The sequence below is a fragment of the Leishmania panamensis genome (assembly GCF_000755165.1).
Source record: "Leishmania panamensis strain MHOM/PA/94/PSC-1 chromosome 34 sequence".
NCBI classification, from domain to species: Eukaryota; Euglenozoa; class Kinetoplastea; order Trypanosomatida; family Trypanosomatidae; genus Leishmania; species Leishmania panamensis.
The window spans coordinates 1,785,279-1,800,713 of NC_025881.1; the positions used below are offsets into that span (position 1 = coordinate 1,785,279).

Below are 15,435 nucleotides of genomic sequence, written 5' to 3' on the forward strand. Positions count from 1 at the left end.
ATGTCGGCCGCCTCTTCTCAACTCCCCGCTTCGCGCATCAAGAGCCGGGTGAAGGTGTACCGCCACGAGCCCTACGCGGCGAGCCTCATCACCCCAGCCTCTCCTGCTGAGGCACCTCTGGTGTGCTGTCACCAGCGTAGCCCGAAGTCGCCCGGCAGCTCTTACGCCACCTCATCGCCTGCTCGCTCTATCCTCGAGGCGGCACTGCCCAACGCACCGGCTGCCATGTACCCCTCTTACTATCCCACCGTCAGCTTCATCCATCCGACGCCGATGGCGCACCCCGCGCACACGCCCGTGTGGATCGCCTTCAAGTACGGCCGCAAACCCTTTATGACTACCTTCCAGGTGTCCATTGGCGAAATGGTCATTGTGGAAGGTGACCGCGGCATAGACCTTGGCATTGTCGATGATGTGTGCACAACGCCTCTTACTGACAACGTGTTGCATATTCTCCGTCGCGCTACTGGTGAGGATACGGCGCAGAATCACAGGCGCGCCGTGAAAGAACAGGAAGCGCTGCAGACGATGCGCTCGTTGGCGGTGAAGGTGCACTGCCCGACCCACGTGGAGGATGCTATGTTTCAGCTGGATGGCAAAAAGATCACCGTCATCATTTCCCGTACCTCGCGCACCTTTGTCGACTTCCGCCGTCTGCAGCGTGCCCTCTTTGATGTGTACCGCTGCCGAATCTGGTTTGCCTACCTCGACGAGATTCAAGAGACGATGAGCACCGACGTCACTCGGCCTCTGCGTCGCGGACAGCGTCGCTGCTTGTCCTCGAATGAGGTGGCTGCGAAGAAACTACTTACGACGACGTCGTGCACAGTCGTAGCGTAAGAAATAACGAAGGCATATCGAAAAAAAAGAGAAACTTCGCTTTCTGAAATTCCTGCTGAAGCAAGTTATCACCATCAAACATTTGAGAGCCTCTAAAACTGGGAGGTAAGACAGAGAGATGCGCACATATGTTTCCCTCATGGAAATCACGGTCCACTTGAGTGAATGCTCAAACGAAAAAAGTATCAGATCCCTTTCACACCCGCTGATGTGCCAAACTACGAAGCCGCAAGAGGAAAAAGAAATACATTTTGTGGCGTACAGTAGTGACACAAACACCCAGCATCTGTACACAAAGAGGAAAATAAAAGATGCCTCTTGGCTTACTCGTGTGATAAGTTTTCTTTTTTCCTTTTCGATCTTGTATCTCTTCCCCTGTCGCGAAACGGCCTCTTCTTGTCTTCTTTCTTTTGTTTCACTTCCGCAGAGCTGCTGAGGCATACGCGTGAATGTGCGTGCGCGCATGTGTATGTGTGTGCGTGTATCTCACAGTTATTTGATGGTAGGCTCTTTCTGCTCTTTTTTTTTTTTGCATTGTTTTACTGATCCCATTGACGCCTTGTCATCCCCTCGACGCTGCGTGAGTGCGTGCGCGTCTTTTTTGTTCGTACTTAGCGGTACATTGTCGCCTTATTTTTAATTATTGTTCTGAGCTGTTCCAGTACTTATTGGCGCCCCCGCATTCTTTCTCCTTCCATGCGCGCTGTCCCTTTTCGTGGGAGGAGTCTTTCGCTTTTGCTCGTGCTTGCTGTCCTTCTCCATGTTGAAGGTGTTCGAGGAGGAGAGGGCGAGCCAAGCATGTCTTGCACAGGCTGTATTTCTTCGTTTCTTTCTACCTCTCCTTGTGGTTTACAGAACGCCTGTTGCGTTTGTCGCTTCAAAAGGAGTTTTTTTTTCACTTGCCGCCTTCTCCTCTCTAAGGCTCGTTTCCACGAGTTGAGCAACGATCGTTTAATTTGGTCTGTGCTTAGTTTTTTTCTGCCCCCTCCCCTTCTCCCTCCCGACCCCTCTTCTTCCTTGCCATGTTGGTTCGTATGTTTGTGTTGGTGTCATAGGGCACATCATCATGTTTTTTTGTGTGTTTTGAGTGACGCCGCCGCTGCCTGCTACACTGTCTCCTCCTCCTTCCTTCAGCCATGGATGCATTCTCTCTGCGCTCCTCCTGCTCTCTCTCTCTCAGCATGACTCGTCGTGTTCTGTCCTTTGTCCATACCCCGGGGGGCATCCCTCCTCTCCCCCCAACAGTATGAGCACACCGGCTACACTGTCAGCTTTTTCTTATAGAGAAGCAGTGTGTCTGCGAAACTGACACAACGTGCAGGGTAGAACATAAAGAATTGAGCTGTTGGAAGGGAGCGAACGACACTAGGAGCGTCGCTGTCCCTTTGTGTGTCCGTTGCCCGTTCAGTCATGAGTGCTCCTTGGGTATCAGTGTCTCGAATCAGCTTTGTGTTGCGGAACCCTTTGGATCAAGTAACATGGTAGGTAACGCATTGGATGGTGTTCGCCCTGTTTTTTGCTTCTCCGTGCGCGCACATACACCAACACACGCACTACTCACATTTTGTCTCCGCTCCGCTGTAAGCTCTCCTTGACGTTCCCACAGGTCAATGAATAGACCATGTGGGCGCTCGGGAGGTGGGCACTGGCCCCGAGTTGGTTTGCATGTGCGTGTATCTGAGTGAGCGCGTTCATGTATTTTTTCGCGCGCGCCTTGCGATGCGTCTTTTCAGCGTTTTTTTTTTATTGACACAGACAAGCATGAATGCCAAGCTTTGAGCTTGTCCCACATGAAGAATGCGTTTAAGGCTGCGTCGTGATGAATGATAGGCATACCGTGGTATCGCTGTTTTAACTCTGTGTGTTCCGTGCTTAGCAGCGTCTCTGTTTGAGTGTTGTATGGACTGATGACGTATCTGTGCAAGCGCTCACCACGCTTCATCATCGAGGCTGCGTTGCGGCGGCGCGTGACTCTCAACCGCCTCTTGTGACACCGATGCGTCGATGCGGAGTAGAAAACTAGCGGACGGTGGAAGGGGAGTCTACATGTATTATATATTTATATGTTATACTATATTTATATTTATATTATATTTATATATTTATGCTTTTAAGTTGTGGCAAGCACAGGGGGGGAGGGTACACGTTCTAAAACCGTGTCGAGTAATGACAGTACGCACGCACACGTGCTCGAGCACACTCCCCGTGCGCATGCATCTGTTTGTGCGTATCGGTGTGTCTTTATTTTTTTGTTTGTTTTCGCCCATCCCTTCCCACCCCACACCCCTTTTTTCCCCGGTGCTTCAAGTGGCCTGTATTTCGTAGTTTGAGGTGACCGTGTCGACCAGGCTGTTCCAGTACCCTCGCCCTTTCTTTGCCTCCCTACTCCCCCCCGCTGTAGCTCCCGTTGTCCAGGTGCATTTCCGCTTTCTGACCCGGACGCGCCCCCAACATTTCTCATTCTTCTGTGTTCTAATTTTGATTTACACTCATAGTATGCCCTTCCTCAAATCGCACACGGTATTGGGGGCCTCCTGACGTTTGCGCAACCACAAGAAAGGCAGAAAAGAACCGCAGCCATGACGGACTACGGCCCTCCTTTTCCCTTTCGCCTTTTTCTTTTGTCCACCCTATAACGCCCCGCTTTCTTCCTCTTAGCGCGCCATCCTCATATGTACTGACTATGCGTGTGCGACTCACTTTCTTTTTGTCTTGCGAATATCTCTAGCTTCTCTGTCCAGCTCGACTCTACGCACGCCTCTTTTTCCTCGTTTCTTTGTGTTTCGTGTGCCTTCTCGTTTCCGTTCCTGTTCGCGGACCACGCGCAGCCAGCGGAGTTGTTTGACAGCGAAAGTAAGGAAGACACACACACACTCACACACACTTGCGCTTCTGTTTGCATACAGTGGTTTGTAATGAGCTACCTTTTTTCTTTGTTCTTATTTATTTGCCCTTCGCTCGTGATTCTGGTTCTACTCGCATTCCTCCCATTCACCACGCACCCTTCAGCCTTTCTTTGTATTGTTTCTTTTTGGGGGGCGCTCCTCAGGCGTCCGCGCATGCGCAGTGGCAGAGAGGCATAACGTGCGGACTTCTCCATGCGTCCGAACAAGTCTAGAGCAAAACGATAGGCTCAGTGGGAACAAAGAAAAGAGAGGTACGAAAGATGAGGGCGCAGGGAGGCCTCTGCTGCTCGACGCACAGGTGAGTTTGTTTTCGGAGCAACATTCTGCATAAGAGTCACATGTTTCTCTTATGCCTCTTATGCAGGCCCTGTACTCGAGTTCACCACGCATGAAAAGTGGTGCTGTAGGACGAGGGAAAGAGGCACGCCGGAGAGAGCAGAGGGATGCTGTGAAGCGGATACGACACCACGCCAGTCGCGCTGTTACGTGAAGAGCATCTGCTCTCCCGCTTTTTTGAGCAGCAGCAGGCTCTGTCTTGTGTTGAGCCTGCACCAGTTACTTTGTCCCTCTTGTGTGTCTCTCTGTTTATCTTCGATCATTTTATTGTCCCTTCTATTTCCATTTCTTTTCCTCTTTATGTGTGTTAGTGTGTGTGTGTGTGTGCGTGTTCTCTCGTGTTCGCCTTGTAAGCCCTCCCTCATGGTCCTCTTCCTCTTGTGGATGGCGCTCACCACTTCTTCAACCGGAGTAGAGGGGGGGGGGCACGCAGACACCATCAGACACACCCACACATTTGTGCACCGCATCCAGACCCATCGGAGGGACAGAGGCACGTATGTGTTATGGTCTTGCTCTATCACTCTTGATCCACTGGCTGCTGTGCTGTTTCTCTCCCTGTGTAGTCCTTACCTGTTCTTACTCATTGTCCGCTGTTGATTTGCGAGTGGTCTAAATTATATATTTTTTTGGGTGCTTACAGCGTTGTGATGAGGTCTTCTCATGTGTCGACGTTCTTTATCTTACCCAGGGGCGTCTAACCCCCTTCCCTCTCCCAAAACGGTCTCAGCTCCAAGGATGGAGTTTTCTATTTCTTATCTACTGCACCATACACCCCTTCCCCTTTACTCCCCTCTCCACATCTGTGCAAGCCACCAGTAACAGGTCGGAAACGCAAATATATCATTCGGCGTTTGCTTTCAGATAAACATAATGGTGCTGCAAGTTTAGCTTTTGCTGGTTGTCTTCACCGGGGCTCTGTAGTTCCCCACCTTTTGCCCATTCACTCTATTTTCAGTCGATGAGCATGCTCGTTCGTTTTTTCTTTAGTTGTTTACTTGTTCGCCTGCGCCTGTCTGAGAGCGTTTTTCTCTCGCTGTTTCCTCCTCCTCTCTTTGTGCGGCTTTGCCTGTAGCACTTCGTCTCTCCATATTTCTCTTTCTTTTGGTGATGGTTTGTCTGTTGTCGACTAGAGCTGCTCAGCTTCTGGTTCTTCTGATCTCTCATTCTTCGCTGCTGTTGTCCTGTTTCTCTCTCTCTCTCTTCTGGTAAATAAATATGTGAGTTGCTGTGCTTCACTTTCGGCGCGTACGTGTTCTCCCTGTGTGTTCTCCATCTGTCCATCTTCCCCACCACCACCACCATCCTCTTCGTGCGCAGGAGCAAAGGAACGCTTTTCTTTTGCATGTTTTCATGCCTCCTCTCTTTTTTTTCTTCTCACGCACGCGTGTGAGAGGGAGGGCGTGTCTGCTTGACTTCTGTTTGTTTTCTTTCGGTGCTTCTCCTTCTTTCCCCGCCTCCCCCCTCGGCGCGGTCGATTGACTTGCCTCCTCTCTATCTGTTTTTCAACAGCAAATGAAAAAGGACGAGCAGAGGCGAACACACAAGCCGAGAGACACACATACAATAGAAGGCAGGCATAAGCAAAACCCAAGGGGAAGAAAGGAAGCGGACAACATCAATGATTTGTGGGGCTCCTTTTCTGTTTGCTGGTCTCCCTCCTCTGTGCGTCTTTTTCGCTTCGTTTATTCCTTCGGGTATGCGCATGTGCTTGTGTGCGTGTGTGTATGTTTTCAAGGGAAAACGAACTCACAGATGCACCTGCACACTCATGCAAGCCATGGAAAGGGAATGAAAAGTGAAGGTGGAACGGTGAACAATGCCTAACGAGTTGCAGCGGTATTACTAGTTTTATTCGCCCTCTAGCTTGCTTCTCCTTCCCCCCTCCCCCTATATAAGGAGGATAGTACTGTGCCTACGCTCTCTCTTTTCTTCTCTCCTCATTCACATTTTGGTCATACTACTGCATTGCTCCTTTGGTGTTGCGACTTCTCGATACGCCCTGTTTGCTAGTCTTTCTTCCTTCGTTTTGACGCCGCTGGTGTCTGCGTTAGGACCTTGCCGTGCTTGATGCACTTCTGGCGAATGTACGTGCATGCCCTTCTCTCCTTTCTATTTCGAATTCTCATGTTTTTGTGTGTGTGTGTGTTTACCTCCATCCGATATTTTAATCCCCGCCTGCCCGAACGTCTACATCGGTTCCCTCATTCTATTCCCCTCTCCTTGTTTGTCCTCCTCGACGCTTTTTTTTTCCTTGTCTGCTTTTCTCTGTAGTTGTACATGTATGCGTGTATGACCTCCGCTGTATGGCTATGTTTTTTTTTGCTTCTGGGCACATGGGTGTGTTGTTGAGGAGACTGTTTGTCTCGTTCTCTCAACGACATCGCGAAGGTGTTATTCCTTCATGAAGGGCAGAGCTCCTCCTATTTTCTCGCTTAGATTGCCTCTTTGAGCACTCGACTTATTTCCCGACTACCACGACTGTGACTTCGCGGTGGGTGGGTGGGTGGGTGGGTGGGTTACACCTCCCTCCCTCTCTCTCTTCCCCCTCCCCCACAGTCTCCACTGCCCTCAACACATTATTCTTTCTTACCTTTACATTTGCGGTTTTCGTTTTTTTCCCCGTCTTTCGCTCTTTCGGCATGCAGCACGCCGCGTCTTTTTCTGCCCCCCTTTCCTCCTGTCGCTCCGCTTTCATTTTCGTTGGAAGGTGTCACGCGACTGTGTGTGTGTGTGTGTGTGTACGCATACGTGTTTCTCAACGTTTTTTTTTCTTTTCTCTCTTCTCTGTCTTTTTTGGTCTCCTCATCGTTCTCTCTCCCTGTGTGTGCCGCTGTGCTCTCCCTTTTTTATTTCCGAAGTTCTCTATCGACTATTTCTGTTAGATCGCTCTTGCTTCTGATGGCACTACCTACTCACACAGTCGACATACAAGGATCTACCGTTTCTCTTTTTATGCTTGCATGGCTTGCTCGTTCTTGTAGCGTCGCTTCTGCTCCTTTGCTCTTTAATGCTTTTCGTCGTCTTTGTGGTGTTTATTCTCTATAGCCGTCTTCTTCCACTTTCCCATTGCCCATCTCTTTCCTTCGTTCTATATATTCTCGCTTTTCATTTTTTGTTTTTGTTTACATCATCTCCTTTCCTCAAGTGGAAGGTGAGTGGCACGGCAAGGACGCCGTGACCTCTCTGATTGATGACGAGACGTGCGGAGGTGCAGGTAATGAGGCCTCTCACGTCCCACCAGCGGGACTCACAACGTGTACCATTTTTCTCGTCTTACTTGTTTCTCCGCCCCCCCCCCCCCCGACTTCTCTCACATATTTGCCACCTCTCTTTCTGTTATCCCTTCGACATTTTCTCTCTTTTGGCTCCCCTTCAGTCCACGTCCGCTTTTTCACTGTACGCGCACCGTCTTGATTTTTCCGTTCTCAAGGTTGCCATGTTTTTTTTTTTTTGCTTTACATGTGGGCTGGAGTTAGGTAGCCCCCACATACGCAACCCCCCCTGTATCTCCACCTTTTTCGGGGGGAGCGGGGCGGCGCCCTGCAAGACGCTCACCACCGCAGGCACTACGCAACACTTGTAAACAACGAAGAACGACAGCAAAGGTGCAGCCAAAAGGGACCAGAACGCCGAACGAAAGAGATGAAAACAAAAAAACGAAAAACGGTGACAGCGGCGCAGATGCTGAGGGAAAAGGAGACGATAAAAAAACACGTCGCTCACAAAAGTTCTTCTCTGCGCCTTCTCACCAGACACGCACACGCACAGAGACATCCTCAGCGCATCCTATTCTTGCTTCAGCAAGCACGAAAAAAAGAGAGGCATCACAGATGCCTTCTTTCTGCTCTGTTTGTTGTTTACTCCTCTGCATTGATCGATGCAGCTGCAATTCCTCTCATCGCAGTTCTATTGCACTTTTCTTTTTTTTTTTTTGCTAACGTGACCTCCTTGACAGGTTTTTCCATTCTCATTTTGACGCCTACTCTCTCTCTCTCCTTGTCTCCCACTATATACCTGTACTTCGTTTCTTACATTTTTTCTCTCTGTGTTGCTAGTTTGTGCCCTCCTGTGAAGTGAATGTGCCACGCCCGCGTACAGCACGTGCAGCTCTGCGTGTGTCTTTCACTGAGCTTTTCTGGTACGTTTTCTGATTCATTTATGTTTGTTACTTTTGGTTGCCTCCTGCTGCTATAAAAGTTTGCCCCCGCCACACCACCCGTAGACCCCCTGGACTTGCTCCCGCACAAGGTGGCGCAGCGGCAGCCGGGTACCGAGGCTGTAGCACTGCTTGTGTACTCCAAGCTCGCGCGTCTGACGCGGCAGACCACGGCGCCACCTCTGCTGATGACCTCGCACTCCTCACCGTCCGCCGCAGAGAGGGGCGCCATACGAGCCGCGCTGCGGTGTGCGTCCTCTAGGGCGGTGGGGGCGGTGCGTTGTCGCACAACTGGACGCCTGGACGCAGCGTGCTTGGATCACGGCGTGAGGTGAGCCTCCGAGTCCGCCCAGCACCCATCGCGCGGCCCGCGCCGAACAAAGGGGCGAGGAAGGGCATGAAGAGCCCGTTAGACGCACGCCCCGCATCGACGGCAGACGACTATAGCTAGACAACCAGGTGGTGGTCGTGGTGCACAGGAGGTCCATGGGCTGTGGTGGGGTGCGTCTGCCCACTGATTTGTTGGTGGCGGAGTGGGTGTTGGGTTGAACCAAAACGGTCTTTTTTTTCGGCGGTGAGCTGCTAGGCTCTCAACGATGCACTTAGTGAAGGGTGTGTCTGGATTGCGCAGCTGGATAATGGGCGAGTAGAAAGACTTAACTGTTGTGTAGCCAAGGTGTCGTGTGTATGTGTGTGTGTGTGTGTGTGTGTTTGCGGTTGTTGTTTTGGTAAATTCTTATGTGGCGTCTTTCCACACACCACTCTTAGCGTAGTTAGCTGCACCTTGGTCACTTGTCGTTTACAGTTCTTTGGTGCTGCCTTTCGCTGCTCTTGATTCCAGTTGTGTTAGGCGTCATGCTCATCAGGGAACCTCAGGTTTTGACTTCTTAAGGATGTCAGGGACTTTCACTTGCTGCCTTCTGAAAAGGGTGCTTTTCTCGTGTGGTGCAGCGAGGAAGGCAAAATGCACTGGAAAGGGGAGAGTTGCGATTGAGGGGCAGTGAGAAACGGGGAAAGACGAAAAAAGTGTTGTTCAAGACGGCCTGACCACCTGAGGCAGCTGGCCGGATGACTGCAACTGACTCTTTCTTCCACATTGATGCTCACAGATTCACAGAGGTATGGGGAACATGTGAACAACAGAAAATAGAGTATACCAAAAGAAACACCGTACGCCCTTTTTTTCGTGCAGCAATCTTCATGTGCACAGACGAGTGTAAAGTAGCAGCGTCGCCAATTCACCGAGAACACGAAGGGGATAAAAAGTTGAAGGTTTGAGTGCAACCCCCTTTTTTTTTTGATTCATCAACACAACCCTCTTTCCGTGTACTCTCTCATAGTGACCGGAGGCATATGCGTACAGGTGTGTTTGCACAAGAAGGATTCGGAGGAGCCGCCCCTGTGCGACCTTCAATTCGGATTTTGGTGCGAATTTGCACATGTACTGTGCACCCTCCCAACCCCATCGCAGGCAACTGCGCTGTTCATACTCTTACATTCTTCCGTTCACGGCTTATCCGTGTACTGTTGGTTCCTCGCGGTTTTTTTTTCCTTTCCAATCTTTCCGAAGACCCTTTAGTGTGCTCTTTCCCTCTCTCCCACCCTTATGTCGTGCATTTGCTCGGAGCTGCGCTGTGATGGCGAGCGGCAAGGGGGAGGTGCAGTGGCGTTAATGAGCGATAAAACGAGAATGCGGGATGTGAGTGCAGCGAAAGGGCACACTCAAATCCACATTCCGTTGTAGGAAGTCCATTAGTGGAAAATAGCTCCTCAGCCTGCAGAATGCTTCGACTCCATTTCATCTTGGCGTGTGTTGCTTTGCAAAACGATGTGTGGGCGTTGTTTGTGGTTGTTGCTTTGCCTCGTTTATTTTTCACTTTTTCTTTTTGTCTCTCGCTTCCCTTTTTTGGACTCCCTCCCCGCTCTTCACTGATTACACATGGTCGCTTGAGAGAAAAAAGGAAGGAAAAGGAGTGAGACACGAACACAAAAACGAAACGAAATCCACCCTGTGCTTTTGGGTTGCCGGCGCGCTCTCCTTTTCTCTCTCTGTTGCCCTCTCGTTCTCTCTAAGCGTTCTCTCACATTTGCTCGTAAGTTGACATTTTTCTATTCTCTGGTGTGCGGCTTTTTTTCTGGCTGCCTGAAAAAACTGATAGCTTTTCTCCTTTGTTTGTTTTGCGATTCGCCTCTCTTCTTCCTACAAGACATTTCTTTTTTTCTTTTTCACATCCTCTTTCTCTCTCGTTCCATTCCGTGGCTTGACTGGAGGCTTGAAAGCACGTTCCGTCTCTCACTATGTCTCTCGATTCCTTTCGCTCCTCTTCTCTGTCATATTCGGCTCTTCTACCGGTCGGCGCTGTGCCGAAAAGAAAAGCGAAAGCTGCAAACCATGAATTCACCTCTGCCGGAGATTTTACGGAGATGAGTAATGCTGGGGCACTCATACCCACCAATGAGGCAGTGGAGGGCGCAAAAAAAAAAAACGGCATGCTAAGGCTTTTGAGTAGCACAAGCGTGGAACCCGGGAAAAAACAAAAGCGCTGTGAATATGCGCCCGACCTCACTATGCCGCTCTCAGCTACATCGCGTGTTTGAGTTGAAGGCGTCTTTAGTAGAAGAGGGGTGGGAGAGGAAGGGCGAAGAGATAGTTGAGAAAGTGGCGCTTAATTGTTTATTTATTTACCCCCTTGCGTTCACTCGGGGTGTATCATCCTTCCCCATCCCGCTCTTTATGTATCTGAATTTTTACAAGCGTGTTTACGCACATGTGTCTCTGTATCGTGTTGTGTATGTGCGCCCAGCAGTCTCCCCTCGGAGGAGTTTTACTGATGGGTCTTGTCTTTTGCCCCTCACGTTCCCCCCCTTCGCTCTCGTGTTACTGCTGTACGTGCAACAGGAAACCGGCAAAACGTTTGCTTCCCGGACAGAAACAGGACTTGGGGAGGACAGCCCCCTTCCCCCCCCCTCCACTTTCTCCGCAACCAACTGCTCCGCTCTTCTTTCCCTTTTCGTTCGTGTGGCGACCTTTCTTTGTTTGGGTGCCGTCTCTCTTTCCATTTTGAGCAGTAACACACGTCTTTGGCTGCCTCCAATAAGCACGACGTTGGACTATGTCTTGTGCGCTTCGTGCGACCTCCCAGAAAAAGAAACAATAGCCACAACCCCTTTCCTCTGACACGTGTACAGAAGACCAGAAATCGAAAGGTGCACAGGAACATGCTGCAGCACATTTGCTCGGCAGCACGCCGAGCCAGAAAAAATAAAGTACGCTGTCGAACACGCAAAGGATGCATGAGCGACTCTACGGACGCCTGAGGCGCCTCCTAGAGGATCACTTCGTCGTCTGCCATGGTTTACCTGCACCTAGCGATTCGGCACAGAATTCCAGCGTGAGACTAGCACAACGGACAACGTGTCGTTCTCATCGAGTCCTGTCACTCCGCCACTGGGCAGTTAAGGCCGCGGCTTAGCCACGTTCTCTGTGTGGTTTTCTGCACTTCCTCTCACTCTAGCTCTCCCTTTCTGTGGTCTTTTTTTCTTTTCGACTCCCTTCCTGGCATACATCACTCATGGTTTCTCGCTTCTTGTCACCTTGCCACCAGCCGGTGTAGACGTTACATATTATAAACGCTACGCCGGGATACAACTGAGAGGTCCGAAATGCAGATCAAGGCGTCGTATCTTCTCCAGTGTCCGGATTCACTCACCTTTTGATTTTGTCGTCTTTCTGCTCTTTCTGCTACAGTCCTGTTTTTTGTCTTGTTCGCTCTCTCCCCAATTTTCTTCATCGATATCCTCAGGACACACGTTTCTACGCTCATTTCAGTCTGCCACACTGAGCGCGCTAAAACACCACCTTTCGTTGGCTTCCTTCGCTTTATCCGTGTCTCCTATAACGTGATAGGCGACGCAGGTACTAAGAGGGAGGGAGGGGGGAGTTACGAGTGAGTCTCGTGACAGGTGGCATAGCGGTGTGCTCCTCAGTAGCTCTTTTCTCTCCACTAATCGTATTTTCTCTCTGCCCTCACCAATCTCCATCTCTGCGTTTCTTTCCCAGTTGTCCTCTTATTTTATTCTCTCTCGATCTCTGTTGTCTTCTCCTGGTCACTTGTCCGCACAGGTGTGCGTAGTGGAGAGACGCACTATGCAGAAATATCGAATCCTAGGCAAGAAGGGCGAGGGCACCTTCAGCGAGGTGCTTCGCGCCCAGGACATCAAGACGCAGCAGTATGTAGCCATTAAGTGCATGAAAAAGGCTTTTAAGTCCAAGGAGCAAGTGAACCGACTGCGTGAGATTCAAGCTGTCCGGCGGTTACAGCCACATCCAAACATTGTAGACTTGATAGAGGTACTCTTTGACCGTAGTACCGGCCGCCTCGCGCTTGTCTTGGAGCTGATGGATATGAATCTCTACGAGCTCATCAAAGGGAGGAAGCAGTATCTCGGTGAGGAGAAGGTGCGGTCCTATATGTATCAGCTGCTGAAGGGTCTCGACCACGCTCACCGCATCGGTGTTTTCCATCGCGATATCAAGCCGGAGAACCTTCTTATCGACTCCGAGGGCCGTCTCAAAATTGCTGACTTCGGCTCTTGCAAGGGTGTCTACTCGAAGCTGCCGCTCACGGAGTACATCTCCACCCGGTGGTACCGCGCCCCCGAGTGCCTGCTGACGGATGGCTACTACAACTACAAGATGGACTTGTGGAGCGCTGGGTGCGTCTTCTTCGAGATCATTGCCCTCTTCCCTCTCTTCCCCGGCAGCAACGAGCTGGATCAGGTGCACCGCATCCACAACGTCCTGGGCACCCCACCGACGGAGATTCTCGATCGCCTGAAAAAGTTTGGCACGCATATGGACTACGACTTCCCCAAAAAACAAGGGACTGGGCTGGCGAAATTACTGCCACATGTTTCCCCAGAGGCATTAGACTTGATGAAGAAGCTGCTCACATATGACGAGGAGCAGCGTTGCACTGCAAAGGAGGCACTGCGACACGCGTATTTTAGCAAACTGCGCGAGGCCGACAAGAAAAGTCACCATCTTAAGCACAGTGCCGGCGTCAGCAGGCTGTCGACTGTCACGGATGATCTGCACGCCTCGATCGGTCTCAGCAGCAGTCCTCGCAAAGCTGCCAACGGAATGCCCTCGCTGAGCAGCACGCTGACGGCAAGTCGCAAACTGCCGGTGATCGACGGGGTGTCACCGAAGTCATGCACGTTTGCCTCCAGTCAAAGCGTGCAGCACCAAGTGCACGTGGTGGTAGCAACCTCCACCTCGAGTGACGACCTGAATGCGCAAAACCTACCAAAGCTGACGTAGCGGCATTCGTCGATGTCAGTGCTTCATGTACACTTGCCAGTTTTTATTAGATTTCTTGGGTGATGTTTGCCCGGGTGTACCCGCGCATACCTGCACTTTTCGCTGGTAGCTTGCTCTTGTACCTTCTCTACCTCTGGCACCCATGTGCAGTGAGCAGGCTCCGTCGCTCTTCATACCGGTTGACTTCCGCCTCGTGCTTCCCCCTTCTCTCCGTTGCTCTATGTCTCTCGTTCAGGCATTGACTAAAAGGTCGAGACTGGGCTCACGTCTAGCTTATGGTTGTGTCTCAGCTGCCGGTACAACAATGTACTGGGAAAGCCATTTTAGTGAGAGACAACCACTAGCGCATGACCGCTAGTGACTCCATCAAACTCGGTGCGGTGCCGCTTTGTGCGCGAGTGAGGAGCATCCACACACTCGTCTTTTGACCTTGAGGAGAGGCAGGGATGGCGTAGAGGTGCGCGGAGTGGCAAGTGATCGTGGGTGAGCTTTTGTCTGCTCCTTGCATGCAGGCCTTTTGTTGTTGTCGCTCAGTGGTTGTTCTGTGCAGTGTAGGGTTCTGTATGGTTTCCCTATGGAAGTGGTCTCCTTATGATGCTATCTTCTCTTGTTATGCGTACCGAAACAGTAGAGGGTACTTGCTTAGGTAACGGCTGTAGTTCTTGCAAGATGGTGTCGCCTTTTTTCGACTTCTATCAAACGAGAAGGAAAAAAAGAAAACAGGCCGTCTGTTGTGCTGTGACTGGACGAGTGATTGACTCCATGTTCAGGCCTCCCTTGCTAGTTTCATGTGCCTGCTGTTTCTTCCCCTCGCTACTTCTCTTCGCCGTTGCGTGTCACCGTAGTACTCCCCTCTTTTCCCTCAAATGTTATGTGTGCGCTTTGTTCTTCTTCCTTTCGTTGTCTCTTTTTGCAGTCTTTTTTAGCCTTTTCGCAAAGGGCCATACACCCCTCGTGTGCGTGTGCGTCCTTACCCTTCCCTCTCCTTCTTTCCACGCTCTCTCTGCCTCCTCCCTGCGGTTTCTCTGCAGCCTTTCCGATGGGGGAGCATCGCTTAATCTTCATTAGTGCTCTTCCATAGTAGGGAAGAACAAGGAAGGAGAGGGAAGGCCAACATCAGCGGTGACGACCGCAATGGACGTGCTTCGCCGACTTCCTTTTCTGTGCTCGCTTTGATTGAGCTTCCCTGTCATCATCGCGCTATTCTCCATCGCTGATTCCTCTGCATCAGTTGTTGTTTTTTTCCCTTTTCAGCATATATGCCGTCCTCATTCACACCTATACAGAGTGCGACGACCAACACATTGTGGTAGGCATTACCTGTGTTTTGTCGCTTTTTGTGTGTAATTGTTGTGTGTTCAGTGCTACGCTGTGTTCCATTCTCCCATTTCGTCTCGAGTGACGAGCCAAGATGAAAGTGCCTTCCTCACGCTTGCCTCTGCGTGTGTGTCTGAGCAGGTACTCGCACGTGTGCTCCCTTATTTGGGGATCTTTTTTTTTCGTGTGTCTTTAGTTTTGTTTTGTGTTGTTACGCTTCGCTGTGACACTCTCGCTCTTCTCCGATCCCTCTTTGCCTCTCTCTCTTTCTTCCCTTTTTTTTTCTTTTCGTTTTTTTTTTTCGATTCGCTTTTGCCTTCTGCGTGCTCTTTCCATTGTGTGCTTTCAACCACCTCTTCTGTTGATTTGCCGTTCTCCTTTTTTCTCCCAATGACGGGGGACGCCTCAGTGCGCGGCGTCTCAGGACCCAGTGCCGCCCACTCTCTCGGGGGACGCCAGGCAACCCTCCCCCCACCCCCTTACCCCTGCCAATTGCCGAGCCACTTCTGGTGGCGACCGGGCCAAGCACCCACGACGCCGGGGAAGTCAGAGGG

The 15,435-nt window shown here is 50.9% G+C and overlaps 2 protein-coding genes across 2 annotated transcripts, besides 2 other annotated features; both read left to right on the plus strand.

Moving 5' to 3' along the window:
- On the plus strand, positions 1 to 840 carry LPMP_344830 (hypothetical protein; the record flags this gene model as incomplete). The annotated part of the gene is made up of 1 exon (XM_010704600.1): positions 1 to 840. The coding sequence occupies one exon, from the start codon at positions 1 to 3 to the stop codon at positions 838 to 840; it is 840 nt and encodes a 279-aa protein (XP_010702902.1).
- Positions 841 to 8,288: 7,448 nt separating this feature from the next.
- Positions 8,289 to 8,825: a repeat region.
- Positions 8,826 to 12,388: 3,563 nt separating this feature from the next.
- Positions 12,389 to 13,564, plus strand: MPK13 (mitogen-activated protein kinase, putative; the record flags this gene model as incomplete). The annotated part of the gene is made up of 1 exon (XM_010704601.1): positions 12,389 to 13,564. The coding sequence occupies one exon, from the start codon at positions 12,389 to 12,391 to the stop codon at positions 13,562 to 13,564; it is 1,176 nt and encodes a 391-aa protein (XP_010702903.1).
- Positions 13,565 to 15,267: 1,703 nt separating this feature from the next.
- Positions 15,268 to 15,433: a repeat region.
- The last annotated feature ends 2 nt before the right edge of the window (positions 15,434 to 15,435 follow it).